The sequence below is a fragment of the Protopterus annectens genome, chromosome 8.part0, assembly GCF_019279795.1.
Source record: "Protopterus annectens isolate FY-2018-M chromosome 8.part0, PAN1.0, whole genome shotgun sequence".
NCBI lineage: Eukaryota > Metazoa > Chordata > Ceratodontiformes > Protopteridae > Protopterus > Protopterus annectens.
Window position 1 is genome coordinate 710,090,681 of NC_056741.1, and position 16,258 is coordinate 710,106,938.

Genomic DNA, 16,258 nt, shown 5'->3' on the forward strand with positions numbered 1-16,258 from the left:
CAATATGTGGCCAATACCCCTGATGCCTTTGATGTTAACTCAGAACAACTACAGCATCATACATCCAAACCTAAAAACGTTGCAACTGACTGCATGGAACATCACATAGCAGCAGCTAATCCAGAACTTTCCCAAAGAGTTAGACATTATTCTTGAAGCACGCAGACCTTCTACAAGAAGGAACTATGCTGGAAAATGGAAAAGGTTTGTCATTTGGAGTACGGAAAGAGGAAAAGATGTGTCAAACATAGATATGCCTAACATTCTGGAGTATCTGGCCGAACTTCTTCATTCAGGCCTGTCCTACTCCTCCATCAAGATACATGCATCAGCTATTTCAGCAGAATACAGCTTTGATCCACCTGTTTTTTCGCACCCTTTGCTCAGGCAGTTCCTCCGAGGTATCAAGAATGTAAAACCTCCAAGGAAACCACCATTACCGGCTTGGGATCTAAACTTTGTGCTAGAAAAGTTGACACTAGCACCCTTTGAACCAGCAGCAACAGCAGACCTACAACACCTGTCATGGAAAACTGCTTTCCTACTGGCAATTACATCAGCAAGGAGGGTTTCAGAACTACAGGCCTTAATGGCAGTACAACCCTTCCTAATCTTCCACCAAGATAGAGTGTCCATGAGGACTAATCCTACATTTATGCCCAAGGTGGTATCCAGAGTGTCTTTAAACCAGGCAATCCACCTACCTACCTTCTTTCCCAACCCACAAAACAGAGGGGAAAGAATACTGCATACCTTGGATGTACATAGACAGCTACGCTACTACTTGGACAGAACAAAAATAGCAGAAAGACTGACCAACTTTTGTAGCCTATGCAACAGGAAGGGAAGGAAAAGCTATTTCCAAACAGACAATCTCCAAATGGATAGGAAATTGCATACGATTCTGTTACTCCTTCCATGGAAAACCGATTCCACAGAACATAAGACCTCATTCTACAAGGGCAACAGCCACTACCACAGCCTTCTTACGAGGAGTGGCAACCAAAGACATTATTGAGGCGGCTACTTGGACCTCCGTGCATACATTTGCCAAGCATTATAATTTGCCTCTATATTCCAGATCCCGAGCAGGGTTTGCCACTGCTGTACTGCAAGGGATCCTAAACACACCATAATCTTCTTTTATCCTCCTCCCCTAGTTGGCTATGGTATTCTACCCAGTTGTTATGACTGCAGATGCATCCATGAAGGACATAGTACAGTTTTGTACCTACCATAAATGTAGATGTCCGAACTGGATAGCATCTGCAGTCAGGATTACCCTCCCTCCTTCCCCTCTGTGGTACTCCTAGGGTGTTTACCCTCCTAATAGCTAGCTCTTGGGGGGGAGTCTTTTATGGTGTATTTGTTTGTATATATGTACATACATGCTTATTGTTGTGTTTACCTCTATCTATTTGGAAGCATTGGCATCTATCCAAATTTTAGCCTGCAAGAGGGCTACTGGCATCTGGGGCAAGAAACACTGAGGAAAATGGCGTCGGCTGATGCTTTTATACCCGAAGACCAACAGAGATGATGTCGGGTGGAGTGCGACATCAGCCGAAGCCGGACCCGGACTTTGGAATCCGGCCGACTGCAGGGCTGCCTGACGACAGGACAACCCAGTTGTTATGACTGCAGATGCTATCCAGTTCGGACATCTACATTTATGGTAGGTACAAAACTGTACTTTTTTGTGCTGCTGTTTCCTGGTCAACAGTTGACACATTTGTGTTGTATTATAAATTAGATATACAACTCTAGATCATGTTCTTCCTTTGGTTCCACCATACTGAGGGACAGCCTTCCTTGACATCACCCAGGTAAAAACAACTTGGGACTCTGTCTCGTGTTGAATTTGATGAAAATAAACTACATTGGATATGAAAGTTATGTAGTGATAGATCCACATTTTCTGATTTTCTTCCAGTTCAACCTCGCTTCCTTCTGCCCCCTTCCAGATTATCATCCATTGGATTCTGGTGACTAAATGGATCTTACGTGCACCCTGTCTGTGAACGGTCGTGTCACACTGTGATCCTCTCCTAGATGTTTCCTGTCAAGTTAGTAATTAACCTTGAAAGGATTGTTGTATACCTAAATGTTCTAGTTGGTGGGTCAGTCTCAGGTACTAAGGTGGAGTGGAGGGAATCATGGGTAGAAGAGGATTCAGAGCCCTGGATCCATGAAACTTTAGAGATGGTGCTGAGTTTGGATCTGATTGGATCTGGCAACCCATGTGTTGAACTGGATAAAAATCTGACAACACAGATTTATGGTAAGTGCATAACTTTTATGTTTTTTTCTTTATTATTTGGTTTGGAAATGGAATGCACAGTTTTGTATATGTTCATAGATGTTTACTAGGCTAACAACCACAAGGGCATTTTTAAGTCTGTGCTACATTCTTGGCACTTGCAAGCTGAAAAAGCAGCATGTTGTATTTAAAATTAAACAAGCAAAATTGACTGATTTCCTTGAGATGAACAATGATATGATTTTATTCAAATGTAATCTCTTAGTTTATGCTAGAGTTATCATAGTTTGCCCTTTCATCATATTGTAGTGACTGTCCCTCTGAAGTAGGTATGCTCAGGGTTGAACAGGAATTTGAGCGAGGGTCTTTAACTCCCATCACATATGGCTTGGGATTCATTCCAGCATTAGAGCCCACAAAGGTGACTCTTCTTTAAAGATCAGCCAATTAAGTACCAACTATCTGTTAATCTAGCATTGAGGACCCTTCCTTTATCCCCGTTTGGATAGACATTTGAACAAGCCTTGTCTGTTAGCTTTCCCTGTAAGCTGGTTAAATTTATACATTACAGGTGCTATATATTCATTGTTCTTGATTTGAAGGAAAGTGCTTTACTGATGGCAAGGAGGTAAACTCATGGATACCAAGGGTGAGCATACATACATGGTTGATGTATAACGTAATCCTGTCTGTAGACATTGGTACATCCATCCACAAAGGAGGAACTTTTTGGAACAGTTTTCTGATTGTTTGAAGGTTGTAAACACATCCATAGCACCCATCAAAACAGTCTTTTGTATACCTCAGCTAATAGCAGCAGTGCATTTGTTACAGACTTGAGTTTGATAGTCTGTGCATTTTATGTACCTAAAGGGTTTGTAGGAACTAGATTATTAATAGTTGTTCTACTTGCTGGTCAAATCTTTGTGCAGTATGGAGAAATGGGAAAAAGTTTCCCTGTTGTTTTCATTGTTAGTCCATAAATTCCCAGATTAACATGTTTCTTTTTTTTTCTTGCAGCAAATGAGTACCCTTGCCTGCCACAGCAGATAGCTTGGATAATTGCCACCAGAAGGGTATTTATGTATCCAGAGTTGCTTCCAGTATGTTCACTGGAGAGATCACCTCAAGACAAGTCCTTTTTCAGCAAAGCAGAGGATTGGTGAGTTTTAGTATCTCCTGCACTTGATCCGATAAAACTTGGGTTCTGCAAGAGTATGGTTATTTTACAACCTGTAACCTAGGGTCTGACATAGGCATGACTCCTCCAGAAGGTATCTTCTTGAGGAGGATTTAGTGTAATGGTATAGTGTAACCTTTTAAATTACCTACCAGATACCTTCTTTTCTAGTCAGTGTTCAGTTTTTCTTTACCCTGTGAAGGCCTAGTCTTATCTTGCACCATATTTTCATGGAAACGTGGTGGGTGCATAAGACACTGATATATAGCCAGCATTGCTAGGAATTTTCTTCATACCACTGTCAGTACTTCACTTCCAAAATCAGCACTAGAATAATTTTTATAGTTTCATCTGTGTAGTGGCTCATGCTTAATTTCCTTCAAAGCTGTCATTCAGAACTTAAATAATAAAATATTGAATTGCGATTGTGGTTGTCTCTTGCTACTCTGATTGCCACAAAGTAACCATTTTTCATTTTTTAGTCTCCTCATCTCTTTTTAAAATGGAGGATGTTAATGAGGTTGATAAGAAACAGGAAAGCATGATCTGTTGTTTGAGATGACCAAAAGTGAACTGTCAAAAGAAACAACAAAAGATAGAAATAAAATATAAAATAACTTAATTCTGTCGTTCAAACTGCACATCTGAGGTAGATTGAGATAGCTGACTGACATTCCATAAATATGAATTTGGAATCATAGAAAAAGTACCAAAATTCCACCATCCAGCCTTGGTGTTGCCAAAGATAAGAGCTTAGCATCATGTTGTTGCCACTTCTGTTAGTATCCCTAGTGATCATACTGCCTACAAGGGGTCACAATGGTGAATAAACATAACACTTTGGTTTAGTATAGAAACACCAATAAAATTAAAGGTAGAATGTGTTGAAAATTAAATGGATGTGAAAAAGAGAGCCATATGAGAATCTCGGATGGTTACCAGACTGATTGCAATAGCAAAGGCTGGTCTTAAATTGGAACTCTAAGCAAAAACGATCCATGCCCCCTCCCCTGCCGCACACACACGCAGACTGCCCAACACATCTCCAGCCTGCTCGCACTATCCAGATTACATTTTTCTTTCTTTTTCTTGCTCTTTAATTTTCTTTTCCTGTAGTTATAAATTAATTCATTCAAATCTAAGAAAGACTGCTGTCTGATAACTGTGGAGGCTACATCTTCACAAGGCTTCCAAAAAACATGGGGGCTCCAGATGCTCTGAGGTGCATTTTAGAGGTTTTTTTTTAAACAACCTTTTCATCCAATGATTGCGTGAAAAAATTATCAAAGAAATTTAGTCTTGCTCTTTAATAACTTTGTTTTTCCTGCATCCTTAATGTACGATTTACCTGACCATAACTACAGTGGAAGTAATTGTATTAAGACAGTGGTCTGGGAGCTGCTAGGTCTCCAGAAGTCATGAGATTTCTGGATTCTGTGAGATGCATTACCGTTTTTTAAAACAACCTTTTCAGCCAATAATGGCCTGAACAAAAATCATAATTATGGAAAGAAATTCAGACTTATTCTTAAACTTTTCTTTTTCCAGCTTCCTTTCAACACACCCTAACTGACCAAGACTACCCTGCAATAACTAATTAAGCTGGGGGTTTGGAGGCTGCCATGCACACAGAAACCATAGAGCTGTAAATGTTCTGAGGTGCATTTTAGAGGTTTTTTCCCAACCTTTTGATCCATTGATTGCCTGAACAAAATTATGCATATGAAAAAGAAACCCAGTATTACTTTTTATTTCAAGGAGGAAATAAGCTGTATTCAAGTTTTAATGCTCAAATCTGACCAAACACCAGTTCATAATAAACTAATATGACAAATACTTGTGAGGATACATATATCTGGGAATATGTAGTCACTCTCAGTGTATCCCCCTCTATTGTTAAATTGTCGGAAATGCCCACTGTCATACATTTCAATAAGCTGCTGTTATTTTTATATACAGCATGCCTCATCACACTCTAGCCCTCAAAAGACAGCCACTTTCTCTGTATCCTTTTCATGTCAAATTGTGAGAGAACACAAATATGTATATATTTGTGTGTTTGCTGTCAGACCTATATAAACGTCATGCTTATTTACTCTTCCATAAAACATAGCCACCTGTATTATGCATCAGATGTTTGATTGTGAGGAAAATGAAAAACAAGTAATTGCAAAAATGTCTCCAAATTGTTAATTTTAGACAGCACAGTGCTGCTATACAAGCTACAGCAACCCGCAGAGCACCTCTCTAAAGTTTTTGAGGGAAATTAAAGAAATAATTATCACACTGTCCCAGCCTAATACAGGATATAGTCAATTCTGAGGTTTTGTCCCCATCCCCCCATGCAAGTACACCAACCTTCTGTATACACCTGTGAGCAAGGCTGGTTTTAGGTTAGATTGAGTTCATGGCAGGGACAATTCCAAGTCCATGTCAAAATCCACTAATACAACCTTGGTGTTTGGGGGTCACCAGCCCCCAGACGTTCTGGTCTAGGTATTTTGTGATTCATTTATCTCTCAAAGAAAATAAGAGATGATTATTAAACTAGCAAATAAAAACAAGGTCAGTAAGTTTCATCCATACACCGCCACCAAGCAGTTATAGCCATTTCTATGTGCAGCTAAGATGTTTGATTGTGATACGAGAATGACTGAGTGATGTATTTCACCTTCATTCCAAACAAACAGTTCCACATTAATTGGACACATTTTCTTTCATCTGGGGCACTTTCTTTGCTCTAAAAACTAAATAGATAATGAAATATTGCTCTGAAAATAAATTGGAGAAAGAGTGCCCCTGAAAGTATGGTGTCTTGGAAAGCCGCTTAGTTTGCCTATGCATAAGGACAGCCCTGTACTACAGGTATGAGTTTAAGTATGAATACAGGTACTGTCCTTTATTTAATTAATCTTGCAGGATCAAAGTAGAAAAGGGGAATTTTTATAAGATTTGTAGAAGTAAAAACAGATGAAAAAAATGTTCATTCTTTTGGTTATGGATACAGAACTGAGCTGTTTGTTGGGCATCAAAGACAGTGAGAAAAGTGCAGAGGAGGCTGTAGGAAATAAATGCTTAGAATTATAATTGTATGGTATAATGTAGAATTTAAACTAAGCATGGTTACAGGTTGCCTAAGAAATTGGTCCATGATAAAGAGGTTCAGGTGGGAACAGATTGTAGGCCATTGCAAAGCATTTTCAGAAAGTCTTTGTACATAATGCATCCATGAATTTACAGAAGTACAATTTGGAAGTCATAACTGGGGTGGTGTTGCTGCGGTAGCGTTGTCGCCTCACAGTAAGACGTCCTGTTCGATTCGCAGCTAGAGCGTCTTCTGTGTGGAGACATGCGTGAATGGGCGTACCTTCGTTGAAGGTTGTGCATCAGGGCCGGCAACTCGGCACGTAAAAATCTCCTGCCAATCATTAGCGGACCGGAGTTCCGCTGTGGCGACCCCTAACCAGGAAAAGCCGAAAGACACAATAACAACACGGACTAGGTATGGAACTGCACATCAGAGATGGAGTATACTTATCAGAGAAGCATTAATGAGCTGTTAAAAGAAGCAGAGATTTCACTTCCTAATTACTGATGACAGAAGGAAGAAAAAAAAGAGTTTCAGTGGCACTTTTACTGACTTAAATGGAGTTATTGAACAATATGTAGGTTGACTTGAGCAAAAATCATCACTAGAAATTAAATCATATTACCCGATGTCTGTTATCGTCTGATTCAACCTTTGGCTTGTCGAATCAAACAGATTTAACCTCGGCACCTTTTTATAAAGCTGCGGATCTGAAGCTTTCACTCCTTCCCAGGAGCAGCCTTATGTCAACTGGTGCCCTAGGCAAAAGACCTCCATTGCGCCCCCCACCACACCACCCAGTGCCCCTATCATGGTTTGTCTACACCAAATAAATACCGGAAAAGTGCCTCTGCTAGAGCGGCTCCCTAGGCGGCTGCCTAGTTGGCCTATGCCTTCCCTTCCGTACATGATTCCCTTCATTCAATCTAAGTTCCTCAGATCTTATTTGCTACCTGATCAGCTCAAATGTGTTTCTGAGGGCTCTGTTTTCATATGGGATGTGTGTGACTTATGGAACAGAAATTCTTCTTTCCTTTTCCTTCCTTTCTTAAAATAATTAACCTTTTCTTTATTAGTAAATAGGTATTAGATGTTAGGTGTTGACTTCTAGATATAGGATTATTTAAGTATTAAGAAATCTTTGCTAGTTTTTTGTGTTTTTTTAATAGTGACTATATCTCTTTAGATCGTTTTAAAATAGTTTGACAATAGTTTTAAGAATAGTTTACAAATATTTTAGAAATAGTTTGCATATAGTTTGGAAAGTAAAATTAATCACACAAGTCTCTGCCCCTTTAGGTGGAGAACCAGGCAGGTAGGACTACTGGCTATAAAGATTAGAATGTTAAAATATAGAAAAAAGTGAAATGTCTATGGCTCAAAGTAAAAGCATTAAACAATAGACACTTCACCTACCTAGCCTCATTTGTTCGCCCTCCATGTATCTATTGAATTATACATTTGAACTAACTCCCTCTAGGATTCGGCCCCAAGGTCCAAATAAGGTAACTGTCTCAAATTTGTAAAAAATTCCTTACCAGTGGGTACTGCAAAATATCTCATAAAGCTGTCGTAAAGGAGACTGTTGCTAACTCAATTGTGTTTGAATTCCGATGCAAGTACTTTATGATATGTGATGACACAGCTAGGGCAACAGGCACCATGCATCAGTTTGCTTGGATGCACCTTTGCAACTTTGCAGAAGGCTTCAAGATATCCTTCATCAGTGCCCTTTTGATGGTCGAGACGTTTTGGACCTAAAGTCAAAGAAGTGTTTACTAGGAGTGAACAAGGCTGTAAAACCCTGTCTGACATTAGGATACCAAAGCAGTGGTCAGAAGATTGGTTCATAAAGTCACAGGGTTATCACCAAGACACGTTGGTCCAGCCTGAATCTGGTTTGATTTATTTTTTTATTAATTAATTGCTTGATGCAGAGACTGCCTTGGCCACCCACATGCAGCTATATGTAATTGATTTGAGGGTCCCTCATATAGTTTGCAAGATGTCTTTTTTAAGTAACTCAGTTTGTTTTCTTAAAGTTGTTTTTTCATTAAACTGCTTTTAGCAGCAGCTTGATGTCATGTCTCAATCTTCCATCTACATCGTGATTTACCACCTAGCCTTTGTATCCTGATAATGACCTAAAAAGGGGGCATTTCGAAGGGAAGACTTTGTCACACCCTGAAGGCCAAACTTCACATCAGCATCTTGGAGATGCGGTGGCCCTCTTACCATTGTGGGCATTCCACGTCTCCTTTCCTGAAGGTGTGATTTCCATCCAAGCAGACAGCATGGCAGTTGTTTTGTCTTTTCGGCTTTTCCCGGTTAGGGGTCGCCACAGCGGAACTCCCGTCTGCTAATGATTGGCAGTAGATTTTTTATGGTGCCGAGTTGCCAGCTCGACGCCCAACCTTCAGTGAAGGCACGCCTATTCACGCATGTTTTTTGGAGGCCACTCAACCACAGGGAGGACATGCAGACTCCACACAGAAGGAACTCCAGCCGAGAATCGAACAGGCGAACCTCTTGCTGTGAGGCAACAACGTTACCGCTGTACCACTGCGGCTTACTGGAAAGCCTTTACTTGCGATAGTACAAATTCCAAAATCAAGGACTATTAGATCCACAGAAAATGAAGTGCAGTGACACCTGATGTTTTAATGCAACTACTCTAGTATCATCAAATGCATCTGTTATTTAAGGCCATTCGTTTAAGATAACCTATAAGTAATGCTTATTTGTGATTTGCACAGTACAGCTGAACTGTGAGTTTCCTGAATTCTTTAATAACTGTACATGCTTACATATGTACACTGTAACTTGTCTTAAATGAAAATTCAATGTTTCTGCAAAGCCAAATGTGTCATTATATACTGTTTTACTAAACATGCACTTCTAGACTTGTCACACATTTATTTTACGTAAAGATTATCTATGACAAACTCTTCAAAACATTAAGCACATTTGATGCAAAAAAAAAAAAGTAAGCAGACAGCATGGCAGTAATCTAGTATATCAGCAAACAAGGGAAAACCCACTCAAATCCACTTTGCAAGGAAGGCATGAAAGTGTGACAGTGGACAATGCACATCCTGGGGATGTCAAATGTACTAACAGACAAGTTGAGCAGGTTGATTCATCTGCCTCATGACTAATCCCTCACTCAGATATTTTCAGCACAGATTTTCAGCTGTTGGGGCCAACTTTTCTGGAATCTGTTCACCTCATACCTAAACAAGTGCAGCAGTTACTTTGCCTTGATCTTCCACAGGGAGAGGGGCGAAAGGATGCTGTAGTTCACAACTGACCCCCTAGGCCTTTTCTACACTTTTCCCCAAAACCCTTGGTGACAAAATTCATTGAGAAATCCAAAAGGGGCAAGACCAGAATGATCCTCATTGCCCCTGCCAAATTTGGTTCCCCTTCCTGTAGACTCATTTGCTACATCCTCCATTGGTGTTAGATCTGCATCCAGAACTTCTGATTCACACTTCTGGATTGCCTCTGCCAGATATAAAAGCCCTGAAACTAACCACACAGTTCCTCCAATTCTAACAATGGCCAGAGATGCCAGGCTATCTTTCTCAGTGGTCCACATTATTTCAGCCTCCACAAACGTCTACTAAAAAGATATACCAAAGGAAGTGGAAATAATGCTATGTTTGAGACTCATCAAAGGGATTAGACCCTTTCTCCATAACTCATCCTTCGATTTTGGATTTTTTTTTATCAGAACTCTTTCAGAAGGGTTTCAGTTTCTTGACTATTGAAGTGCAGATGGCTTACATCTCAAAATTTCATGTAGGACATAGTGGCACTTACATAGCCTCTCTCAAAATTTCTAAAGCTTTCCTTAAGGACACCATCTTACTCAGACCTGATTAATGACCAAATTCCTCCATGAGTATCACTGTAATGCTTCAAGTTTTGACCCAAGCATCTTTTGAACCAGCAGGTTCAGCAGACTTAACGTTTCTGTCCTGGAAAACTTTGTTCCTTGTTGCAGATGTTCTTCATGTTTCACTGCTGCAGTCATTACATTAGGGTAATCTGCTGGCAGGTTGCCCTCCGTCAGCCTGAATATCAAAGTCTTGGGTCCTGTTTCGGTTGCTGTCTCCTCTTCCATGACGTCAGGTCGTCAGGGGTATAAAACATGCAGCCAGCACCATTTTGTTCAGTCTTTATGCCGCATGGTGCCCGAAGCAGAAGCAGTTCACAAGTGCCGGTCGGCCGACTCCTGAAATTTTGCATTCGAGTTTCAGAACCGAAGTCTTCAATTAAAGCCAAGTACCCCGTTGGGGAAACTTTTTATTGCTCCTTACCGATGTGAGTAAAAGTTAATAATTGCATTACTTGTGGGAAGCAAATACCTCATAAGGTTTTTCATTTGTACTGTATTCCTTGCTTAGGCCCAGATCGTAACGTGCCTTGCTGTCAGTTTTGTGCTAGATTTAACCAATGCACTATTAAGCATCGGTATATTTTTGCTTCAAAATGTTTTGGATCCAGATGTAATTACCCTGAAATGTTGTCGGATAGCAATCTGATTACCAGAGTTCACAAAAAACACAAAGAAAAAGACAAGAGACAGACTGTCGAGGTCCAAAACGAATGACAAAACTTCTCCTAAGCCAGTCGCCGGTACTCCGTGAGGTGCTTTCGCAGCCCCTTTGAGCCGCAGGCCTCTACCGAGACCCATGCGGAGTCCGGTATGCCGCGAGATTCTCAGAGTATTGTACCCGCGGATGTCTCTCCCTCAGATGGGTCCGGAGCCACTGAGCAGGCACCGGCTTCTGAGGGTGTTTTCACGCCTCAACATTTCTATATAAAACCGATGCCAGCTTCAAAGACAAAAACAACTTCTAAGTCTAAAAAACTGACACACGAGTCATGTGCTCAGGCCCCTATGCCTAAAAAACAGATGATCAAAATGGCTGAGGACTTAATTACCTTGATCAGGGGTTCCCAACCCCCCTCTGCTAAGAGGCCTAGGCAAGACACTGATTATGAATCTTCAGATCATGTTTCTATTTCTTCTGATTCCTCTTCTGATCAGGAATATTCTGTACCACCCTATGAGGATTCAGATGCAGAAGAGTCCATTCCATCTGCATCTCCTCCTGAGGATTATTCTTTTGGAGAAACCTTGCATACTTTAAGGGAACATTTTCATTGGGAGAGTCAGGATTTCTCTGAATCAAAAAAGAGGCTTAGCGATTTTCTTCTTCTTCCTCAGCATAGGCCTTTGGCTATACCTCCTGTATTAGACATTGTTGATGTGTTTTCGCAATCAAGCATGGCTCCTGATTCCCTACCTCCATCTCCTAGTAAGCCAGACAGATATTACAGGGTTCCTGACTCCCACAAATTTTTATTCAAAAATCCTTCTGCTGATCCTGAAACTATTTCACAGGGTGCCAAAGGTGTAAAGGCCCCTACAGCCAAAAATCCTACCCCTTCTGATAGAGATTCCAGGGCACTGGATAGATGGGGAAAGAAGGTTTATACGTCCGCAACCTTGGCAGTTAGGGCCTTAAACTGCCAATTTCATATGCTTAAATATCAACAGCATGTTATGGGCTTATTAAAACAGAAAATTATGTTGATTTTTGATTGTGTGGAAAATAAAGAATTACAGGAATTATTGCATGCAGCAGAACAGGTTGGAAAGCATACTTTGCAATGTGGTTTTAATTCCTTGGAGGCCTCTTGCAGGGCCGCAGTTACTGGATCTGTGATTAGAAGACATGCCTGGCTGAAGGAGCAAAATCTGCCTGATCATGTTAAGGCTAAATTGTTGGATGCACCTTTACAGCATGATATTTTTGTTTGGTAATAAGGCAGAAGAGGTTTTAAAGAAAATGGAAAACAAAGCTAAATCTATGCAAACTGTAAAAGATTTCTTACAAGTGCAGCCACCCAGATTCAGTAGACACTGGCCTTCTAAAAATTGATCCTTTCCTGTGTCCAACATGGCCTCACAAGGCAAATCCAGGCGCTCAAAAGGCTCTAGATACCAATCACAGTGTTCTTACAGGTCAAAGCAATGGGGTGCCACTACCTCCAAATCTGGAGGAAACAAAGTACAACCCTATAGTAAGCAGTCTCAATGACTTCCCTGTACCATTACCAAGCACTTATCTTTTGGCAGCCCCATTGGGGGGAAAATTAGCACTTCATGCTCAAAATTGGTAGTTAATTACCCAGGACAAGTGGGTATCAAACATAGTATCCCATGGGGTACAGATTTCATTTCCATACTTTGCCAATTCCAAACGGTTGGCTAGATCAGCCACAAGATCAATGGGCAGAGGCTCAGAAACAAGTGACGTCCCTCATGGACATGGGGGCCATTCAGTCAGTACCAGAACAGGAAAAAGGACAAGGATTTTATTCAAGACTGTTCCTGGTACCCAGAAAAGACCATGCCTGGCGTCCAGTACTGGTCTTATCGATTTTGAACACATTCTTGGACATCCCAAAATTCACAATGCTGACTTTGTAACAGCTACTGCCCATGCTGGGCAAGAACGCTTGGTTAGTGACTCTAGACTTAAATGAGGCATACCTGCATATCCCAATAAGGGAATCGTGCAGAAGATACCTCCGCTTCAAGGCAGGTTTTATGCATTACCAATTCTCTGCATTGCCCATTGGCTTATCTACTGCGCCCAAGTTCTTTACAAAGTGCCTGGCACCAGTAATTGCATTTTGCAGACAAAGAAGCATACAAATCTATCCTTACTTGGACAACTATCTCATTCAAGCAGAAATCAAGGACAATCTTCAACATCTGGCATTTGTAAAAAGGCTTCTAACATGCCTAGGGTACACAATAAACGAAAATAAATCACAACTGGTACCCTCTCAAAAAAATTACATTCCTGGGTGCAAGCTTGAATACAACTGCCCAGATAGATTACCTTACGCCAGACAAACAAAGGCAACTGACTATATACTTCAAACAGATGGCAACAAAAACCCAGCTATCTGCAAGACAAATTCTGCAGGCTTTGGGGTTCATGGCTTCCTGCATTTTACTAATTCCATATGCAAGGCTGCATATGAGGAAACTTCAATGGTACCTAAAAAGTTTATGGAGTCAACATTGTCATAGTCTGGAAACAATGATTCCTCTCATTCCTTGCCTACAACAGGAGTTTCTTTGGTGGGCAGAGACATGTCACCAAAACAAGGGTCTGTCATTCACTCTACCCCCTGCCATCCAAACCCTAACTACAGACGCATCAGACTATGCTTGGGGGGCCCACCTGTCGGGGAGATGCATTCAGGGCATATGGAGCCCAAAACAAAATGCATCTGCATATCAACCAGAAAGAGATGCTAGCTGTTCAGAATGCCCTGACAGCCTTCAAGGACTTATTTCATCCAGGACAACTACTGATAAAGACGGACAACACCACAGTTACGTGGTACATAAACAAGCAGGGGAGTACACATTCCTATCCCCTTTGCAGACTAGCCATGGCATTGTGGGACACAGCCTTGACTTACCAAGTACATCTTCAAGCTCAATTCCTGCTAGGAAAACAAAATACTCTGGCAGACGACCTAAGCAGAAATCTTATGGAACCTCACGAGTGGAAACTGGATCCGCAAGTCTTCAGCATGATAACACAGAAGTGGGGGAGCCCAGACATAGATCTATTTGCGTCTCCCCAAAATCAGCAATTGGACAAATTCTGCACAAGGACTTATCACAGACAAGCATGGAAAGTGGATGCCCTATCCTTCAATTGGAAAAACCTATCGGTCTACGCCTTTCCTCCTCTGCCTCTTCTCCCCAAGGTCTTACTAAAGGTCAGACAGGAAAAAACAAAAATGATCCTAATTGCCCCGGACTGGCCTCGCCAGCATTGGTACCCAATTCTAAGGAATATGTCTCAACCCCCTCCTTGGTACTTGCCTCAAATACGTCATCTACTGTCTCAGCAGAGCAATCAAATTCTGCACACTCCACTCCAAACTTTGAACCTGGCAGCATGGCTGATCATGTAATTATTCAAACACCACAACTCAGTAAATCTGTGATGGATGTCAATTTGGAAGCCAGAAGGCCTAGTACTAGAAAATCTTATGCTGATAAATGGAAGAGATTCTGTGCTTGGAACCAAGCACAAGGAACGGACGTAACAAAACCAAATATTCCTCAGATTTTACAATACTTGACTGAGATGCTTGACAAGGGCATATCTTTTTCTTCAATAAAAATCTATTCCTCTGCCATCTTGGCTCATTACAACACGGAGCCTCCCATCTTTTCTCATCCTGTGCTAAAACAGTATCTTAGAGGGGCCAAAAATGTAAGGCCTCCCAGAAGATCACCAACACCTGCATGGGACCTCAATTTTGTGCTGGAAAAACTCACCCTACCTCCTTTTGAAACAGCAGCTACTGCAGATATAAAGTTTTTATCTTGGAAAACAGATTTCCTTTTGGCAATCACTTCATCAAGACGGGTTTCAGAACTACAGGCCCTCATGGCTGTGGAGCCTTTTATTACATTTTACCCGGACAGGGTGCCCCTCAGGACCAATCCTTCATTTATGCCTAAGGTGGTATCCAGTGTGGCTCTTAACCAAACTATTCACCTGCCAACATTTTACCCAAATCCGCAGAACAAGGGGGAGCTGATTCTCCATTCATTGGACGTACACAGACAACTAAGATTCTACTTAAACAGGACCAAATATCTAAGAAAATCTGAGCAACTGCTGGTGGCATTTACTGCAGGATCAGAGGGAAAGGCTGTATCAAAGCAGACTATTTCTAAGCGGATAAGCCACTGCATTCTTTTCTGCTGCTTGCATCATGGTAAACCAGTGCCCAAGGGATTCAGGTCACATGCCACCAGGGCTGCCTCTACCTCAACAGCCTTTCTCAGAAGAGTTCCAACCAAAGACATTCTAGAAGTTGCTACTTGGAGCTCTGTTCATACTTTTACAAAGCATTATCATTTGCCTCTCTTCTCTAAGTCCAGGACAGGCTTTGCCACTACAGTTCTGCAGGGCCTTATAGCCGCCCCTAATGCTATTTAGTTCCATCCTCCCATCCATAGCTTTGGGATTCTACCCAAATGTAATGACTGCAACAGTGAAACACTAAGAACATAGTACAGTTGTGTATACTTACCATAAATGTAGATGTTCGAGTGTATTCACTCTTGCAGTCCGGGTTACCCACCCGCCATCCCCCTTTTTCTTCTAGAACTTCTCTTTCCTTCACTATATTCTAAAGCCTATGGGGTGTATTTGCTTTTAGATGAAGGTAAAGTTTATATTGCTAAAGTGCATGTATATATATATATATATATATATATATATATATATTTGCTCCCCATTTGGGGGGCACCTGACATCTGGGGCAAGAAAAACTGAATAAAATGGCGTCGGGTGCATGTTTTATACCCCTGACAACCTGACGTCATAGAAGAGGAGACAGCAGCTGACGCAGGACTCAAGACTTGATATTCAGGCCAACTGAGGGCAACCTGCCAGCAGATTATCCTAATGTAATGACTGAACAGTGAATAACACTCTAACATCTACATTTATGGTAAGTGTACACAACTGTACTTTACCTCTGCTAGACTAATTTCCGAGTTACAAGGACTGTATTGCAAACCACCATACTTGGTTTTCATAAAAAATAATCTTCCTTTTAATATATTAATGATAATATTCCTTTTTGTCTATAGAAAATTAGC

General features: G+C 41.1%; 1 protein-coding gene across 2 annotated transcripts in view; it reads left to right on the forward strand.

Moving 5' to 3' along the window:
• The window catches only part of GON4L (gon-4 like), a 3,426,849-nt gene that overhangs the window by 2,247,691 nt on the left and 1,162,900 nt on the right, over positions 1-16,258 (forward strand). For both annotated transcript variants that reach the window (XM_044080158.1, XM_044080159.1), the window contains one exon: positions 3,281-3,422. In XM_044080158.1, coding sequence (XP_043936093.1) covers positions 3,281-3,422 — 142 coding nt within the window. The remainder of the gene's footprint in view (positions 1-3,280; positions 3,423-16,258) is intronic.